The sequence below is a fragment of the Uloborus diversus genome, chromosome 3, assembly GCF_026930045.1.
Source record: "Uloborus diversus isolate 005 chromosome 3, Udiv.v.3.1, whole genome shotgun sequence".
NCBI lineage: Eukaryota > Metazoa > Arthropoda > Arachnida > Araneae > Uloboridae > Uloborus > Uloborus diversus.
Genome location: NC_072733.1, coordinates 5,548,623 through 5,568,826, shown reverse-complemented (window position 1 = coordinate 5,568,826; position 20,204 = coordinate 5,548,623). Strand labels below are relative to the sequence as shown.

At 31.9% G+C, this 20,204-nt stretch overlaps 1 protein-coding gene across 1 annotated transcript in view; it reads left to right on the top strand.

The window, feature by feature from the left end:
- Window positions 1-350, top strand: part of LOC129218153 (WD repeat-containing protein 17-like) — a 151,601-nt gene extending 151,251 nt beyond the window's left edge. The window contains 1 exon segment of the mRNA XM_054852368.1: window positions 60-350. Coding sequence (XP_054708343.1) covers window positions 60-179 — 120 coding nt within the window. The 3' untranslated portion in view covers window positions 180-350.
- Window positions 351-20,204: the final 19,854 nt, after the last annotated feature.

Sequence of the window (20,204 nt, the reverse complement as noted above, 5' to 3'; positions counted from 1 at the left end):
ATGTTTTCTTTTCAATATTTTTTAAGTAACATCTTCTAATGCTTACTTCAATATTACAGGGACCAGTGTATTTCCTTGACGATTCCAAATCAACAATTTCTCTGAATGATGCTCTAATGTGGGCCAAAGTTAATCGTTTTTCTCCCTTGAAAACTGGCTTTACAATTAATCCATTTTAAGTATATTGCGAAACAATTTTGCATTATTATAATTTGGAATGCTCAAAAGCATATTGTGATACTAAAAAACATGTGCCTCATTGTTTCAATTTAGTAGTTCTGTGGTTGACACTAGTGATGTGCCGGATCGTTAAAAGGTAGATCCGCGGATACGGATACATATCTCAAAAATTTTTTTTACCCAATTCAATTATCCAAGTGTAAAATTTGTTGCAGAAGGTATTCCCGTCAGAATAATGGCATTTTCTTCAAAAAATGTCAACTGCGGCAAAAATATAATCAAGACCATGATTTACTCTTTAAAGAAATCTCCGTTAAAATTGAGGGAGAATTGGAAGGAATGAATCAGCGCTGCATTTATGCTGAAATAAAATGGGAAAAATTATTTCTAGCCTGTCCAGTAGCAGCTTTACACTCTTGCTCTTGTATCCTACATCTACCAAGTAAGCTAGAAATAATTTTTCACATTCCATCTAAGCATTAATGCAGCGCTGACCCCTTCCACCGAACTTCTCCGACCGACGAAATACAGAGCCGGAAACACCTTTACAAACAGTAAATAGAGAATTTAGTCTTACCTTTTTTAAAGGATGCCGAGAAAAACAAAAATGAAGAACAACAGAAACCCCAAATCAATAACAAAAACTAATATTAAATTAAAAATTAAAAAAAAAACATGTCCCAGAGAGCCCACCTCATATTAAGATGAATTTTGCGGGTCAGAACACACATTTGTGAACAAATATGAAATGACAGCGGGTAAAAATTTTAAATCATTGACCTTTTTCTCCTTATCTTCCCACTATGAAATCGCTACCAATCACGCGTATAAAGGCTTAGAATTGCGTTTAAAATTTACTTAGCAAGATTATAGCTCCTACTGTATATAAGTTGGAAGTTTCAAATAAATATCAAATGCAGAAAACTTCGCTCTTTCAATTAGGGCCAACATTTTTTACGTACGGGTAAATTTTTACTACCATGATTGTGAAAAACGTTAAATCTGTTTTCAATTAATATCTCCGGTAATTAAGGTTCTAACAAAGCGAGGCCAAGCTAAGAACACTTTCCACACATGCCACAAAAAGACACACTGATACACACTTATTTTCCCTTCCTTTTTGTAACGGGGGGGGGGGGGGGGGGGGGGGGTACAAAGTGGCTTCTGAAATGATACCTTACAATTCCTACCTTTCAATATTTGAATCAATACCTTTTATTCAAATATTTAAAAAATTTTAGAATAGAAATGATCCGTTTAAGATCCGTCAAAAAAGTAACGGATACAGATCTTTATTTTCCCACGAATATCCGCGGATACGGATATCCGGAAGGTCACTAGTTGACACTAACTTGGTTTCAATGTACCTATGGTAATATTGATGTGATATTGTTATTACATAAAACATTTATATTGTTTTCCTTGAAATATTTATGTCAAAATGTGTAACTCTGTGTAGCTTTTTAAAAGCTGTCATGAGAAACTTACATTGTTTAAAATATATTCAAAGACTATAAAGGTGTTTTGAAAAGTATTGTTTCAAGCTGTGATTTAAAAAAAAGCTATATCAAATCAACTTTTATTAATTATTATTTGTATCGTTATTATATCATTTTTATTTATTTACTTGTTTGCTTATTTTATTTTTGATAAACATAGAATGATTGACCTAGCATGGTTTTGAAGCTGGTTAAAATATAAAAACGCTAATTGAAAGACAGGTCATAAGTGTAATATTCGAGCAAAAATAAAAGGTCAGGGACTCTGCCTCAATAATTTCTCAGACTTAAAGCTCCCACATTGTTGAAAGTATTAAGATGCCTGTGGTTACATTAATTTTTTTTTTTTATGAGCCCCATGGCTCACTCCCTGAATCCCAGCTTGTAAAAGGCATAATTAGACATCTGTTGTAAGTTGATTGGGTATTTTAGTTGAAGATAGAAATATATTATGTAGCAAAAGCTTTCTATGTATGCGTAGACTTTTTTTTTTTTTTTTTTTTTTGATGATGAAAAATTCTGTGGAACACAAATGTTTAAAATTTATTTCATGTTTCTGCCATAAATATTCTGCATGTTTTGAAATGTGGAAATGCTATGCTTGAATATTTTTTTTTTTTTTTTTTAAGAAGAAGAAGCAGCATTAACATGCTATTAATACCACATCAGTCCAATTTCATCTCTGATATGTTTTTCGTTATTTCAGTAGTAGAATGCTTAATCAGCTTCTTCATTATTGTTAATCAATAGAAATTATAATACACAGGAAGTTAGGCAACATCATAGTTTGGAAACCAATCAAAACAAATAGAGTGGTTTTTTATTTATCTTAGTGTGTTACAACAGTTGAACTATTCTTACTTTTTATAAAATTATGCATTTACTTTTTGCTCAAGGTTTTACTATGTGTGTTTAAAAATAAAAATAAACCAAAACTTTTCAGGAATGAAAAAGAAAAGTTATTTTATTTCTAAATTTTTAAAATACATGTTTTTATTCTAGATCCAGGACAGCTGATAGCATTGTATTCAAAATGCAGTCACATTTTTGTGTTCATTTAATATAAAAATAATCTATTAACTTTTTTGTGTCTAAATTATTAATAACAGCTAAAAACTATTGAAATGAGATATGAAGTGTTTACTAATCTAACTTGTTTTAATTCATCATATTACTTGTACATTAAAATTAGTCTTAAAAACAATATGCTTAACAATTCATTTGCTCCGAAATGAATATCCCCCCCTCTCTCTTTTCTTCTCTCTCTCTCTCTCTCTGTAGACTGAATTTAAAGCATATGTTTCTATTGTGAAGCAAAAACAGAAAGAAAAAAATATATACTAGTAATTTAAAGTAATGTAATGTTTCCCTCAGAATTTCCTGCATCATTTATTTTTTTTTTATTTTTTGGCTCTGCATCAGAATAAGATTTTATAGTTATTTTTATTATTATTTATTTATTTATTTTTATTTATTTATTTTTTTTTATTTTTTTAATTTATTTATTATTTTATTTATTTAGTTGTTTATTTATTTATTTTTTGCTGTGCCTTCTTGCAAAGCTGCTAATTTGAGTCTACATAAGATAGACTGTCTAGTGTTGATATCATTTAAAAATTCTACATTTGAAGAGAGCAACAATTTTGTGTTAAAACATGGCTTAGGTTGCGTTTGTTTCATGTGTCCCTCAATTGCACTTCTTTAAAGTTATTTCTCCAAATTATTGATTTTCTTTGTAATACTGAATTTAATGCTAAAGAAATTAATATTTTAATGACACTGACTTTTGTGTTAGCAGTTCTCACTATTCTTACATTTCATCCTTTTGCAAGACATATTTGGCATTTGAGTTATGTGTTCAGTTTAAAATAATTTGTGTAGTAGATGGTCCTTTTGCAGTGAAAAGTTTAGTATATCTTTGCATAGAATTAATGCAAATATGAAATTAAATATAAACTAATAACAAAACTGCAAAATGATTGCAAAACATGTATGTCAATTCAAAATTGCACAGCAGAATCTCATCTGAGTGCTTGAGATTTATATGTGAAGTGAAAATTACTTTTAATTGAAATTTTTATTTCTAACTTTAGTCAACTTTAAAATACTTAGATGCAATGTCCTGCGTGCATGTTTACAATGAATGCTGAAGAGAAACAAAATCTCAGTATTGTTTTTAAATATTGGTGATAAATGTTTTGACATATTAAAGAATGTCTAGTATGGTTAATATATGAATGACTCAGTTGCTAGATAGATTATTTCCACAAAGGCAAAAATTAAGAAAAACTGCTGATGAAGATGACGTACGCCTTGGATGTTATTATGAATTCACATATTTTCTATTGTTACATGGCTAGAAATGTATTTAACCAAACTTTACCATATATTCCCGTACTACATTTCTATTAAATTCATTTTAAACTGAAATAAAGAAACTTTCAAAAAGTGGAATTGATCGATTTGGCTTGTTAATAGTTCATATGTTAAAATTTCATTAATATTGATGATTTTAAGGAAAATGTGGGAGTGAAGCACTTTATTTTATGTGACTAAATTTGTGACAAGAAATAAAACAATATTATATTCAGTGTGTGCATTCATTTTTATGTATTTTTATTTATATGCTTTTAAACTTCAAATTGGTTTTACCAAAAAATATTTTTACCCGTTTACCTGCCAAACTGTTAATGGAAGATCACACTTGAGTATTTTTTTGTAATTATGTCTGTGTATGTCTAGTAAACACAAAACTAGCATTAAATTTCGGGGAAAAAATTCTTACTGTGTTTATTAGTATGTTTCATTTTTCGAACATTGGCGCTGTGCATGAAGTTCTTTTAATAAACTAGGGGGCTACCACTTCCTGCTCGCTTACGCTCGCCAGCCCATAGAACTGCATGTGCAATTCCAGAAGAAGGCTTTACGATCCAAGCTCTCTACACTTGTTTACCAGTCACTGCAATATTAGTCGAGCTTTATTTGTATTAGAAAAAGTGTAGTGTCTTTTTTTTTTATGAATCTTGTAAGAAACACTTTTAAAGGGGACAATTACTTTTACATGTAACTTGTGCATTACAGCTTATTATGAAGCATAAGTATGCGACTCCATCAGCATTTCGTGCATTTATTGCTAAAGACCAACTCTTTTCTCCAGTCAAGTGCATGACAAAAGTCAAATTTCAGTTATCATTCCGCAATTGTGTTCGGAAACACTTATTTCTATTTGATAATTCACTCTACTTGCAATTTGTAGTTCATAGCGCACATTAGCTAGACCAAGCTCATCAGTAGCACTTCTGATCGATCTGCGTTCTTATCTTTCCTCTAAAAATTTCCTAGCCCACTGCTCTCTTCTTCGTAAATTATATTCGAGCGCTCTTAAAACACTAATTTTAAAATCAAAATCCTATCGCTAGAAATCAAACGCTAGAAGCAAGTGTGCAAAGAACATGGACACCGAAATAGACGAATGACGAGGGATAGCTAGAAGCTTAATCAAGATTCGTAATTAAGCCGATCGTTGCCAACGGAAAGAAACAAATAAAGGCTCATTTTGCACCACGCATAAGCATTTTATAGTATATATTCTGCATTTGGAACTTCATGTTGGAAAGTTTCAATGTTTTCTGATTGACTTAATTTGGAAAAATGAGCTTCTTTCCGCCAATTGAAGTCAGTTTTCATTCTTTTCTCTCTTTTTTTCTCTAAAGATCCTTTTTTTTTCAGTTTTCATTAATTTCCTATTTGTATTACCTAATGATTCTAGCTTTTGCTTTTACTCCGATTTTCTTAATAAATTTTAGTTTGTTGAAAAAATATCTACCCGTCCACATTGTTGTAATCGGCTCTAAATTATTTTCTAAAATATCTTCTAGATAATATTGCTTGGTTTCAGCAGAGGGTAATTGGCCTATTCTGCTTTGCATCTGATAAATATGAACATGATAATGTTTCTAAATACCAGGCAACTATGCTACTGGAAGAAATTTCTTCCACATTATTTAACATTTATTTATGAACAGAGGCTGTCCATATATGATGTCACTTTTTTCCACATTTTTGACCCCCTCTCCATCTGTGAAAAAGTTATACTTCAGCTTACCCCCCCTCTCCCGTCTGTCACATGTCATGCAAATTTTCATAAATATATTCTTTTAAAAATGTGTGATGTCACACTTGTTACTCTCTTACTACCCACTCTCAGACTGTCAGTTTCACAATCCCCTCCCCCTCAATGCATGAAATCATTTGTGGACAGTCCCACAGTTGGTACACGTCAAAACAAAATTTTACATAGCTCAAAAAAAATAATAATAATAACAATTAAATGCTTTTAAAGAATGAGGTATCCCAAGTCCACTAATATTTCTGTTTTCAGTATAACATGACAATGCAGCTGTTACAGCAGATCTGGATTCTTATTGTTATTATTTTCTCTTCTATCGAAACCTTACACCTTTTTAAAATATAAACTAATTCGGTTTGCAAACATCTACATGGGAGTACATTCAAAATAAAAAGATGAAATAACCATATATTATGAAACTTGAAATTTATCCCTTGGACTTGAGCAATTCGTTTTCCGGAAGTTTGACTCCCTGGAAGCGCCAATGTTCCAACTTTCGAAAATATCATCGTACATTTCTACAAGTATTTTTAAATCATACATTGAAGTATGTTTAACGAATAAATTAAACATTATTACATTTTCTGAAAAAGCCAATTTTTGGTAAGTTTTATGAGAAAAAGGTACAAAAAACAAGAAAAACACTCATTTTTAAAAAATCGTAAATAATTAAACAACCAAATAGCACTTCAAAAAATGCGTCAAAATAAGACTTAAAAGTGTTGATGAAAACTTGGGAAAACTTTTAGTTAAATATCATATTCCATTTATGGAACATTGGCGGGTAAACCGTTACTAAAATATTCAGATATTTATTTTTGGGGTGTTACTAATTAGTATGTTTGTTAGCTACATGTTGAAATTCTGTGGTTGTTCATTAAGTACAGTTTACCCAAATATCTTGCTTACTGCAAAGTCATTGACATAGCAATTATCATAAGGAAAAAGTATTATTTGAAAAAAAAAGTTTCAAAGCTCTAAATGTCGGCCTAAAATTGATAAGTGGAGGGAGGGGGGTGGGGTAGGGGGTCAGCTATAATATTTGGCAATGGGACCCACAGATTGATGCGGGGACACTGGTGCACTCACTTGCAGATTTGTGCTGAGTTTTTGTTTTTTTTTTTTTAAATCTATGTATTCAGCACAAAATATTTTTTTTTATCCATTTTCTCATAAAAACAGCAGTTACTATAAAAAAACATTTTCAAATGAGGTCATGCATGTTTTTCTGACTAAGCGATATCTTCAAGCTGACAATTTTTATTGGACCCTTGGCAAATTTAAAAATTCATAAGAATGCAAGGTGAAAAGACGCCTTAAGTAAACACATTCTTGTCTTTTTAAACAAAAGCAAAATAATGAACAATTACACTATTCTTTAATTTCAATAGAAAACAAATTTTTTTAAATGATGACCTCAGTAGAAAACCGTAAAATGGGAAAATAATAATAAATAGTTATGGAATTATATGCAATAAATAGTGGAATGTGGGGCAAAGTGAAATTATTAAGATGACTGTTCAAAATGAACAAATTAGAAATTTGTTTTAAAAATTACAATACATAAAGAAAGAACATTGTATTTTAGAATAAAACTTGAATTGAAACAGTATTTTTTATTTTTGGCAGTAAATTTTCACCATAAAAAAATGGAAACTTTTCACTTTTATTTTTTGCAAAGTGAAAATAAAATATTTTCCATTAGGTCATAAAAAAATATTGTTGATCAAATGAATCAGAAAATTGAAGTTGAATAAGTAAATGAAAAGATAATGAAATATAATAGAATAGTTAAACAAATTAATTAATTAATATATGAAGAAAAATAAATGATTGAGTAATAGAATGAATGAATAAGAAAATCAGTGAATGAATGCATAAGTGTGAATTACTAAATGAAATAATATGAATGAATGATTTAGTAAATGATAGAGTGAGTAATCCAAATGAACTTTTTCATTGTGTCCAATCCACTCTACCCGCATGTAATAGTCTAATTACAAAATATTAAAAATAATAATAAGCTTAATATTAACTAAATAAATACTGCACCGAATATTAGAAGATCTCAATTAACATTAAAAATGTCAATAACAAGAACTTTATAATTTTATAACAAAAACAAAGTTTTAACTCACAACAAAATATTACAATATGAGTATCGATTTTTGAAAATTGTCTGTACAATATAAGACTCCTATTTCGGAATCCAAAAATTTGAAAGAATAGAAAGCCAGAACTTTTCTCTTTCAATATTTTTTTTTTTTTTTTTCTAGTTTTAAAAGTCTAAAATTGTCAAAGTTCAGCAATTACTAGTTGAAAGCACAGTAGTTTCAGTTCAGTCTTTATTTTATTTTATTTCATTTTATATGATTATTACAGTTGTATATGATATCTAAGATGATTGCTCTTTATTGCTATTTGCTCAAGCTGTAGTGTTTGATACAACGGCTTGCAATACCGGCCGTATAAATTGTGCATGCAATTTTTTAGAGCAAAAACTGAACGGTGATATATTACATTTGGGTTGCCATCATCACGCAATTGAAATCGTACTGCAGAGTGTGTGTTTAAAGAAGTTCTTGCATTTCTTAGTTCGAGACCCGATATTCCATTATCTAAGTGCTTCAAAATTTTGTGGAAATATCTCCATCATTCAGAACTTATAACATTTCGATCAAGTACACATATTACTTAAATTGTGATAGACGAAGTTGATGACATATTATTGTTCGTAAAAAGCGGAATGGAGAAAGATTACGGAAAATTATCATAACTTGTAATAATATTTCCTTGTGAAGTCCCTCCTACAGGGATATGTTTTCGACAACCTGGAGCTTATCCCTGAGCCAGATGGGTAGCAAAAGGAATTTATTGTTTGAAAATTTATATATTTAGGAAACAATTTAAATTGACTTTACATGAAGAGAAAGCCCGCAAATGCTGTTTTACAGTAAGATGCTGTATGAAGATATGGTTTTTCGCAGCATTCCAATTTAGGCTCCTTTAAATAATATAATGTGTCTAAAAAACTAGCAGCGTACGAAAGGATCGCAAACATGCAGCAGAAGCAGTGATTGGAAAATTCGTAAATCACTTATGGTATTTAGGGGATGCACTAGTAGCTTTGTCCGTATTGGATGAAGGAATTAACTTTGAAGATAGGAAAAGACTACTCCAAAAAATGCTTGCTGATAAAGAAGACGTGTATGATGATTGTATAAAAAATTTCAGATAACAGTAGATGATTTGGAATACTTTCTCAGTAAAGATCTTTCTCTTTATAGAATCAATTATAAGTCAATAAAACTGTTTAATAAGTTACAAACACCAAAAGATATTTTCGTATTTGATCCTGATTCATGGCAAAATGAAGGAAGCTATTTAAAGGAAAGAGATATTGTTAAAATGCTGAAAGTTGTGAATGATACAACTGAGAGGAGCACAATTAATCAAAAAATTTCACAATCAATTTATCAAATATGAGTCACAAAAGCAATTTATTTTACAGACAGTCCAAGACTATCGGAAAAAAATGCACACTATTGAGATACATTGAGAAAAGCGTACGATTAAGGTAAAGTTTCTAAAGCACTATTTAATTCTTATTCAATGTAAAATCTTTATATGATATGAAATAATTAAAAAGATTAATTTTAGTGCTACCTCACTGTAAAAATATTTTGCAAACCTAGGTGGTATGGGTCTGAAGTAAATACTCGATTTGCAAGAAAATTATCAAAAGTGTTAAAGTTCAACGTCCTAGGGGCAAGTGTTATTATTGACCGATAGAGTTCAAATTTGGCACAGATTAGTTTTTAATATAGTGTCACAAAACTAGGGGGGGCGTCACTTGTTGAATCCCGAAGAAAAAAAATTCCCATACAAATAAGGACCACCCTATTCTGTATGTATGTATGTATATATAGATGTGTTGTATAATATAGTTGTTTAATCGTGTTTCAAAATTAAATTAAAAAATCAGAAATACTTTTCGTGGTGTTTGGAATTTCAGAAATTTTACTCTGGAAAATCTAGAAATCTCAGGGCTTTTTGGGTAGTTTCCACACCGCATTATGATCATTTTCATAATAAACTGTGTTTTGAATTTCCAGACATGCTTTACATTTGACCAGTATATCGTAAAAATTGACTAACATCGTAAGACTCTGTACTTAGAGAACAAATATCAGAAGTTATTATCTGTAAAACTTTGCTTTCGTGTTAATTATTCGGATAATCCCCAGTTTCCCCAAATCCCCCCCCCCCTTAAATATATCAAATGATATGACTGAAACTAAAACAAGTGGGGGTTGGGGATTTCATGTCGGCGAAATTGGAGAGACACCAATTAATCCTTACATAGATACCGAAGAAGACCCATCGAAGTTGAAATCTGGATCCACATTTCATACAATAAAACCTAGTTTGGCTGGTGAGTCGGACTATCTTGGCCCCTGACAATGTTAAATGTTTGACCTTAATGATATATTGTGGGGGAAAGATTTCTAGAATCTAATGTGATTCTAATAAATCCATTTCTCTTGGTTAGACAATAAACTATAGCTGGCGCTTCTTTATCTAATTTTAAGCTTTAGTATATCCTGAGGTTTTAGAAATCATATAATTTAATAGGTACGCCATCAAGCACAATTTTTTTTCTTAAGTTTCATCAGGTATTCCCTTTTTAAGTGGAGGATCCGAGTTTTTCTACTTCAGCCTATCAAAGAGCTCATGGTAATCTTTCAGCATCGAAATTAAAATCTGGAATTGTAAATTTTTGTTGTCCAATCAAATTCCTTGCCATCATAAACCGAAGGAAACCAAGTTCTCTGATGACGTTTCAATCATCTGCAATACTGTGGTTCTGCTTGGTTACTTTGAAAATCTAAAAAATGTAAGACTGGGGATTGCAGCTGATTGAAACGTTATCAGAAGACTTGCTTTCGGATTACGAAGACAAATTCGAAGATTTAGACTGGACAGCGAAAATTTAAAATTCCAGATTTCAAGTTCAAAATATCAATATTGTCCTTAAGAGTAAAATTTCGTTTCATCCAACAACTCCTTCTAGGTGCGTAGATGTTTTCGTTATTGAATGTATGTATGTATGTATATATATATATATATATTTACGGACAACACACTTATGCTACCTCTCACAGGGAAGGCTCCCCTTCGAAAACTTGTTCTGGGGCCATCACTGCAACCATCTTAACCTCTTTAGTGAAACAAATATTATCATTCGCAATGGATCTAATAATATGGCTCGCCACTGTAAGATTATGTAACGTAATTTGGTTCTGTTATTGGAATTTTCATCTTGATATTTGCTCAGTCGGGGAGAAGGGGGAGGGGAATCTCTGATGGACTATCGATGCAATGTAATGCAACTTGAATAACACGATCAGTTACTACGCGAAGAAATTATTCTATCTCAGTCTCTTCTTTGCAATCATTGTTTATTTTCATAAGCATTCTGTTTATGGAAGAAATTCGAAAACTTTTCCTATAATTGGTTTAACGATGAATGATTTTGATAAAAATCAGAGTAAATGTCAACATTCGAAAAATATATTAAACTGGAAATGAAAGATGAAAAAAATTTGATATGCGAAGAATGCAAAGAAAGCTTGATGTCTCAATTTATTATAAGTTATCGCTTTTTTGTCTGGAAAAGGAATTGCAGTCTTAACGTATAAAAACGCAGTTGTTTTTTCGTACTGTTTTTTTTTCTTTATCTTTTTTTTTGATATTATGTTTCAAATATACCGGAGTACTTCCATCGTCACGTGTGGAAAGAGTTTAAGTAAATTTTTCCTTACATTTTTGTACATGTATACAAATTATTTCGAGCTGAAAGCTTAAAGTTCAAAATTTGCTGCCTTAGTGAAAGTACATTTGTAAAATTTGATAAAATAAAAAAAAAACCATATTTTTTTTTTTTTTTTTTTTTTTTGTTATTTTTAAACTGCAGTTTATCAGTCACGTGCAGGATACACGTTTGAATGTCATATATGAGCAGGGTTGGCCGGATTGGACCCAATTGGATTGGACCCAACTGGGTCCAACCCAATTGGTTTTTTATTTTTGAAAAAAATGGGTTCTTGTTAAATGGGGTTTTTTTTTTGAAAAAACCCATTATTTAGCCCACTTTTGGGTTTTTTCAAATTTTCTGAGAAGTTTTTAAAAAAATTAATTAAAATACTTTCACAATTTAAACTTCTTTTTTTATTTGTTCTTCACCACAGACAATGGACATAAAAAATGAATTTTGAACTTCAATAGTATTTCTTATAACTCTTAATGGCATTTAAAAAATACTTCAAAGATTTTAAATAAATGTATTTAACTTTTTTCTTCAACTGGTCAATAAATAACTCGAATTACCTTGACTAAGTCCTGTCACGTCTGATTTTCTCAATATTTATAGATTGTTCAGAGGAAACTACTCTAGCTAAAAGGCTTTCATATGAATTAGTTTCTGCAAACCAACACATCACAAATCTCGAAAAAACACAAGGTAAATTTTTTAGAAATTAACAGATTTTTCAAACGGTCGACAGAAAACAGAACAGGATGTACAGTATTTTCATTATCTTACGAAAAAGTTTTAATATTTCTTACTCTGTACACAGAAATAGATAAACAGGTAACATAAAATTCGAAGAAAATGTCTTGATTATGTATCGAACTACTCGCTACTCTACTTTTTTTTTTTTTTTTTTTTTTTAAGTAGGGGAGACCGGGGTTAGTTGTTAAAATTTTTTTCAATATTTTTTTACGCTAAACCATTTCAATTATTTACGTGCGTGAAACTTTAAAATGCATCTAGATTGTTAAACATTCATAACATATTTTTTAAAAAATGATTAGAAGCTACTACTTCAAAATATTTCAAGTTTTTTGAATAGATGTAGATTGTAACAACTTACCCCGCCAGGGAGCATGTTGTTACAGTGTATAGGGTTAGTTGTTACATGAGATATGTTTTAGTGATGAAATGAATTTTATATATTTTCTGGTTTATTCTGTCACATTTTAAAGATTCTTAACCACGTTAAAAATCAAAAACTTTTTGCCTTTAAAAATTTACTTCATTAATGACTTAATCTAATAAACTATCATCATCATTATTATTGACCGAATTACAATTTTCACAAGCATATAATTTATCAAACTTAGCACATCGGTCATGTGCCCATTTGTTACAATTACAACATTGAAGCCGTTTAGTTGGTTTTTTGGATTCTGAGTACGGTTTAGAGCACTCTATGCAGAACCAGTCTTCATCATCTTCATCCGAAGGACGCACTGCTTGGACGTACTTTTTTTTTTCTTTTTGCATTTGTGTCTGTTGATTTCTTCTCTGTTAGACACAATTTCCTTTTCACAGATTTTTGTTTCCCAGTTTCGGCTTGCAAAACATTTTTTACTGGTGTATCTATTAAAGTGGCGCTGACCTATGGTTTCTGCTTGCGAACCGTCTTCACTCCTGCAGCGTTGGAGAAAGACCTACATTCGAATAATACTTTATTTGTTATTATTATTATCATTCTTGTAATTATTATTATTATTTATTCAGCCATACATATTAACAATAAATTAATCATAGAATGAAAAAAATCAGAATTATTATTATTATTATTACTATCGTCATTCAGCTACAGTACTTTATATGATCCAAATCATGAAATAAAACAGATCAGAAATAAAACTTACCGACACTAGCATTTTTTATCTTACTGCTGAATCTCTCTAGCGTCATGAAATTCATCGGCTGCCTTTCATAAACAACTACCTGCAATTAATTCTTAAGCCACATCCAGGTATGTTTCTTTGAGTGTTTTGCCTCTGCCTGTCCCCCGCCATATCAGATTTATAAGAAAACATAATATTAAATTAAAACTTGCATGGGGCAAGTTGTTACTTGTAACAACTAACCCCAACAAAATTGTAACAACTTGCCCCATGCGACGCCACTTTAGTTCTTGGCACATATTACTGGTATTATATCTTTGTACAAAACTTTTAAATGTGTTAGCAGTTACCTAAAAATGTAGGCTTTCACGTGGTATAGAAATAAATTCGTGATTTTCAACGGCTTCGTCACTAATAGAAAAATAACAGCGGAAAGAAAAATTACTTCCAGACTCAAAAAACCGTTTTCCTTGAGCACTCTCCATGCTACTGACTGCAAGCACTCCAGTGATTGTCAGGGAATGCAGATGGGTGAATGTCATCATCTACTGCAAGGAAAGTCAGTTTCTCCAGACGGTTATTTTTAAATTCGAATGTAACAACTTACCCCGTATAACAACTAACCCCGGTTTCCCCCTAGTGCTCTACACTTCAAACTGCCAAAAAATGTAGCTACTACAGTAGCGTCGCTACTTCCAACCACTGTACCAATCAAGTAGCTATGATTTCCTCGCTAAATTGGGATTCTCGTTAAAATTGGGGCACGTTATAAGCGAATTCGACTGTAGTAGTTTAGTGTCATGCTTTTCAAATTTTCATTGAGAAGGAACAAAGGATAAAATCTGAGACAATTTACATCAAAACAATTTCAAGCCTTTATTTGGGCATCAAACTGCCTAATAAAACTTAACAAATTCTTCGTGTTTTGTTCCTTTAAAATTAACTGCATAAATCTCCATAATTTGATAATTTAAATTAATTACATTTCTAATTAAAATTAATTTTTCCCACCAAATAACGTTTTTGTCAAAAATAAATAGCACAAATTCAAAAACTGCACAAAAGTCGAGTTGCTTTTGTGACAAAAAAAAAATATTCTTTTTTTTTTACTAAAAATAATGATACTCTCTATGTAAACAATCCAAGATTATATGTTGGTATGAGCTTCGGTTATCTCCTGGCCACAGACATAAAATTTTGGTAGCAGTTACCTTGGGTCAGGTTCTGATGCACCCCGAAGCGTTTTTCTCCGAAGTCTATTTAGTAATTTTTTATTCCAATTTCAAACCGAAAAAAATTTTGAAAATTGTTTACTTATAAGCTAAACAGCTTCATATACATAGAGGACTGCGAGTCAAGCGCCTTGCCTCCAGACACACACATTAAAGATTTACAACACAAGAGAGGGAAATAATACCCAGGGTACCGGCGGGAATCGAACCCACGACCTCCGGCTTCGAAGACGAAGCTTATACCACAGAGCCACGGAAGCCCCTTGCAATTGTTCTTTCTATATAAAGAAATGGGCACATCGTCTGGAATATTGTATCATTGGAAAGCACGCACAAATATCCCATAATAAAGTTGTGTCAAAGCTCGAAGAATCTAAATTAACTAGAAAAAGAGTTATAAGCAGTTAACTATTATTAAAATTTAATTTTGAAAAAAGCTTAGCTTGTTGCCATATTCTGAGCTCACATGAACAAAAAACAGTAATAAGTTCAAACCCATACAAAATAGTCTGAGTAACAAAACAATAATTTTTATTCATGAGTTTCCAAAAATCTCGTGAGAAATTTTACCTGATTTTCTTTTTCTAAAAGAGTTAAGGCCTCCGTGGCGGAGCGGTGGAAAGCGTTAGCTCTGAGAGCTTCCTGCGAGCGACAAAGGAGGTCATGGGTTCGATTACCACCGGTGATCTGAGTGTTATTCGTGTATCACTGTAGAACCAGTCAAAGTCACAGTTTTAGTTTTAAAGAAAATATTGAAAACTACTTCATGCAATATCGATTCAGAGTCACAACTGACTTCAACTGTATTTATGTCGAGGACTGCATACTAAGTGCCTTGCCTCCATTATTTTATATACCGATAGATGGCAGCACCATCACCGGATCGAACAGTTAATGAGAATTTTGAACTAGTCCAAGAGCTAATAGCTACCTAGTACTAGCACCCCCAGAGGTATCGTTTCACTTGGAGGACATTGAGACCACGAGCATATTTAACGTCGCCCAGTCCCCATTAATGACGACGGTGGGTCTTCGACCAGCGAGGATCGAACCCGAGGCCCTCCGGTCCCAAGTCCAATGCCTTACCGATCAGGCTACCACGGCCCTTCATGCAATATGATATCCTTTTAAGATCGAAGAAGAGCAAATTCTTTGTTGCGTCATATGTTTACACGGTATAAATATGATTGTCCTACTACATTACCTTGCTAACGAAAGGTGTGCTGTCTCGGTAAGTCATTGCTTTTAAATAAGTATAAATTCACTTAGTTTATTATGAAATGTATAATTTGTTCTGTTTATTCAAGTATACTAGTGAAGTTTTTCGCAACGTTTGTTGTAGATATACAGTAAAAACCCTCTAATGCAGAGACTAACTGAGCAAAGTTTTTTGCCCAGCAGTAGAGGTGTGTCAGCAGGACAGGGGTTTAATAATGTTATTTGCCTTCAGGGCCTGATTAACGCACGGTCCTGTGGGTCCGTGGACCTGGGCACCACAATTTTAGGGGCACCAAAATAGGGTGAATTTCTTTCTTCTTCCCCTATTTTTTGTAACTTTTACGTTGAGAATATGCAAAATTCCTTGTGAAAGGGGCACCAAATTTTACCAGGACCTGGGCACCACTTTGACTTGATCGGGCCCTGTTTGCCTTGGAATCGGGGAATTAAAAATTGCTCATATAAGAATGGTGTCCGTTAGGAGGGGTTTTACTGTATATGAAATTGAATTCACATTACTTTTCTTCACACAAAATTCAAATATTTTGAGCTGTCTTTAAAGAAACCATACTCTTGCAACCGCATTAGAGGTTTGTACCGACTAGCTTTGCCGAAGAGTCTTGCAACAAAATTGCATATTTTATCAGTGATTAAATCTGTAGTTAATATAAATGCAAACTTTTTAAATTTCTCAAAGAAATACCGAGCGTTTTCTGCGGAAGTCAAAGTAGCTTAAAGAATAACATTTTTGTTTACGGCCGACGGTTTTCAAAACCTCGCCGTTGTAAATTTTTACAATATTTAAATTACGAGGATTTAATTTTACTCCGACTTCAGCGACTATGTTAAAAAGGCTAAAACAGTCTGTTAGAAAATGGGATATATTTACTTTTAGCACATTAGTTTCAGCTTCATGCTCATAAAAGCCGAAATTCATTTTTATCGATATCGTAATATTACAAATGGATTAGTTCATAATTGAGCCCATTCTTACTATTCAAGGAATAAAGACTGAATTGTAAAACTCATTTTCATACTTTCAACCCAACTTTCACTAACCGAAAATAACGGTACTTCTGAGGGAGGGGGGGGGATAAACACTTGAGAAAACTAAGGTTTTAAGTTATTCTAAATTTGATTGATTTATACTTGCCTACTGCAATGAACTCAAAAATAAATGTAATGGTTTCTGATTAGTTTTTGTACATTAAATTAATAGTGCATAGTATAAAATTTCAATTTTCTTCTAAATTGGAAAGTTTTTCAAGGTTTCACTTTTGGTCATAACGTTTATACGCCATCACACACCAGTTACCTAAGCTAGCTTTGTGCCAGTAGCGCGTGGTAAGAAAGGGAATTAAAATTATAGATTTTTTCAGTTATTATATTTTAGAAAAATTGTGTGCCTCTATTGTCGCCAGTAAGCGATTAATTCCTAGAAACTAAGAGCCTGAAATGTTTTGTATATTATTTTAACCTTTAACTGGTATCTTACACCTTTAAACATTTTGTAGTGTTTACATATACAGCGCTTTATATGTATGTCTCTCTTACGGTACTTTTTCATTTATATTCATTTTATAAATAATACAAAAATCGTTAGAAATTTTACAGCTTTAATCTCGCAAAATTTCGTGGAGTGAACAAATATGATCTTCGGGTTATATACCCCACCGTATCACTTTTCAAAAATTCACCACAGCACTTTAAAGGCTATATAGACCGGGATCCCTCGCCCTTTTCGTTATTCATTACTAACAAGCTAATTTTCCGTTAGTAGCTTCATTTTGTCGAGACGCCCAACATTAGCCAGTACAAAAATTTTGTAAGTGATAGCTAACAGGGGTAGTAAGGACATAGTTTGTTGATTTGGCGGTTATCAAATATTTATAACTTTTTTAAATATAATTCTCATAATAATTATCTAAATCAGCCGAAAAAAGTCCTACAAAATTCACGATTTGATCAGCGATGTCCCACTTTTGCAACATGTACTATTTACGAAGACATGAAATATAATTACTAACCAGCTGATTTTTTTTTTTGGTCAGTTAATATTTATATAATTTAAGACAGGCATTGTCCTACAAATTGCGTGGTATGCTTTTCTGGTCCAACACTCCAAAGTTGTTGTACAAATCCCAAATATAAAAATAATTACTATCAAGTTGAATCTTCGTGAGTAATTTCGTTTCAATGAAACTCCCAACAGTTTCTTTTGCAGAAATGCTCGATTGTGGTAACTAAGAGGAGGAGCAGGTATATAATATATTGATTTGATAATAAAAAATTTATTACTAACTGGGTTTTTATAATTCTCAAACTATTGATATTAGCCGAAAAAATATTTGTCCTACAAAATTCAAGATTTTATCAACGAGGTCATGAAATGTAATTACTAACCAGCTGAATTTTATTTGATCAGTTAGCTAATATTTATATGATTTAACCCCCACATTGTCCTACAAATTGCGTGGTACGTTTTGCCGATCCTCCTATGCAATTTGAAATTCATACAACTGAAAATAGATTCATTCACTACATTTTGCTGTTGGAGTTCAGTTACATTAGTACGCATGCGCACATAATTGTTTACTGTGTAATGGGTATTTCACGTTGGAGCCGACTATAACCGTGCTAAGTTATTTTATGTTGACCACGAGTTTATCGCTCTGAAATAATTTCAATTACTTTGTGAATTGCTACAAAATAATGGAGTGTTTTTTATGCAATATATTGTGCGACAACCCTCGCTTGCGAGAGAAACGCGAAGAAATTTTTCCAAGATATTTCGCTTTCTTGCCGAAATTTTCTATCATCTCGAAAGAATCATAATCACACATATTGTAATGTCTTACTACCGGAAAATTGGAATGACGACATAGTCGGGTATCATTCCTCTTGCTATAAAGAATTTAGAGTGAAATTAAAATATTTATGTTAGTATTTCCATGATAAAATTATTGCTGTTTTTTAAACAATAATTTTAGTTTGTACATTATACTTTACATATTTTTCTAAAAAAATTTTGTAGTATAATGCATATAGTACAGTAAAATTAGGTCAAAAATGGCAAAATCCAAACATCCAAAAAAAAGTTGCAAATTATTTCTTACCCTTCCAGCAAAAAGGGGTAAAGAGTCCCAGCACTTTTCGCGTCGGGTTTTGGGGGAAAGGGGGGGGGGCGAAATAATCCTCTTTTTAAATAAAAATAATTTCTATTGCTTAAAAGACTTAAGTCGCAGAAACCGCACTCTACAATAGTAACATAATGAACTCTCACAGAAAAGTCTTAACTAGAGTGCACAGATGGGGGGGGGGGGGGGTCCATGGCGCAAATTGCGTCCTTGGAATTTTTAAGGCAGTTTTTTCAAGGGGTATTTCTTTTTTGATGACTTTTATTCTGGATGGGTACTTCGTCACACTTAAGGGGTGCGCCATCGCTTGGGGGGGGGGGACCCTGAATTTGCATTCTTATACAATCTAAATGAAGAAGATACTGATGAAGATGAGTGATACTAGCAGCGATAACGACGAATATTTGTCTGAGTCAGATGAAAATGAATTTATTTTTTGTGTAAAAGTAAAAAAAAAATTGTTTATATAAGATAATCAAGTTGATCTATTTCAATAAATATATTTTCACTTTACTTTATGTTTCACATAGGAAAACGAAAATAGCAATTATTGTAGGACTAGTGATATATATATGTTTTCTCGTAGGACATTGTTTTATTTGGGCACAAAACGCACTAATCTATCACGTGATATTAGTGTCCTACGGTTACTAAAAACAAAAATGGTCCTGTGGTATTGACAACTTAGGAGTGTCGGACCAGAAAAGCATACCACGCAATTTGTAGGACAATGTGTGTCTTAAAGTACATAAATATTAACTAACTGACCAAAAAAATTCAGCTGGTTAGTAATTATATTTAATGTCATCGTAAATAGTACATGTTGCAAAAGTGGGAAATCTTTGATCAAATCGTGCATTTTGTAGGACAATTTTTTTCGGCTAATTTAGATAATTATTATGAGAATTATAGAAAAAAACCCAGTTGGTTATAAATATTTGATAACCGCCAAATCATGTCCTTATTACCCCTGTTAGCTACCACTTAAAAAAAAATTTGTACTGGCTAATGTTGGGCGTCTCGACAAAATGAAGCTACTAACGGAAATTTTTAGTAATGAATAACGAAAAAGGACGAGGGATCCCTGTCTAATACAACTTTTTGAAAG